The 625-nt window shown below is 37.9% G+C and overlaps 1 protein-coding gene across 1 annotated transcript in view; it reads left to right on the top strand.

Moving 5' to 3' along the window:
• The window catches only part of LOC112452484 (titin-like), a 25593-nt gene that overhangs the window by 7899 nt on the left and 17069 nt on the right, over nucleotides 1-625 (top strand). Inside the window, 1 exon segment of the mRNA XM_025012720.1 lies at nucleotides 48-470. Within this exon segment, the coding sequence (XP_024868488.1) occupies nucleotides 48-470 (423 nt within the window).

Raw genomic sequence — 625 nt, 5'->3', positions numbered from 1 at the left:
TTTCCGAAAAAGTGGCATTAAAGAAACCGGAAAAAGATTTTCTTAAGGAAGAGGTCGCTGAAGAAGTGACGATTAAGAAACCGATTATCGAGGAAAAAACGGAAGATGTAAAAGAAATCACTGAAGAAGTCACTTTGAAGAAAAAGCCGAAGAAAAAGCCCGTTACCGAGGAACCCGCTGCTGAGATCACTGTAAAGAAACCCATTCCAGAAGAGGAAGAACATATACCAGAAGAAATCTCCGAGAAAGTGGCATTAAAGAAACCAAAAAAAGATTCCCTTAAGGAAGTCGCTGAAGAAGTGACAATTAAAAAACCGATTATCGAGGAAAAAACGGAAGATGTAAAAGAAGTCAACCAAGAGGTTACGTTAAAAAAGAAACCAAAGAAGAAGCCCGTTACCGAAGAATCTGATGCTGAAATCACCGTAAAGAAACCCGTTCCAAAGGAGGAAGAACAAGTGCCAGAAGAAATCTGTGAAAAAGTGGTACTGAAGAAAATGAAAGAAAAGTCTCCCAAGGAAGAAGTCGACAAAGTGACGATTAAAAAACCGATTATCGAGGAAAGAAAAGAAGACGTAAAAGAAGTCACCGAAGAAGTAACATTAAAGAAAAAACCAAAGAAAAA

This window comes from Temnothorax curvispinosus, unplaced genomic scaffold, assembly GCF_003070985.1.
Source record: "Temnothorax curvispinosus isolate PA1 unplaced genomic scaffold, ASM307098v1 QBEX01003408.1, whole genome shotgun sequence".
Classification (NCBI taxonomy): domain Eukaryota; kingdom Metazoa; phylum Arthropoda; class Insecta; order Hymenoptera; family Formicidae; genus Temnothorax; species Temnothorax curvispinosus.
This window is presented reverse-complemented; position numbering and strand designations above follow the sequence as displayed.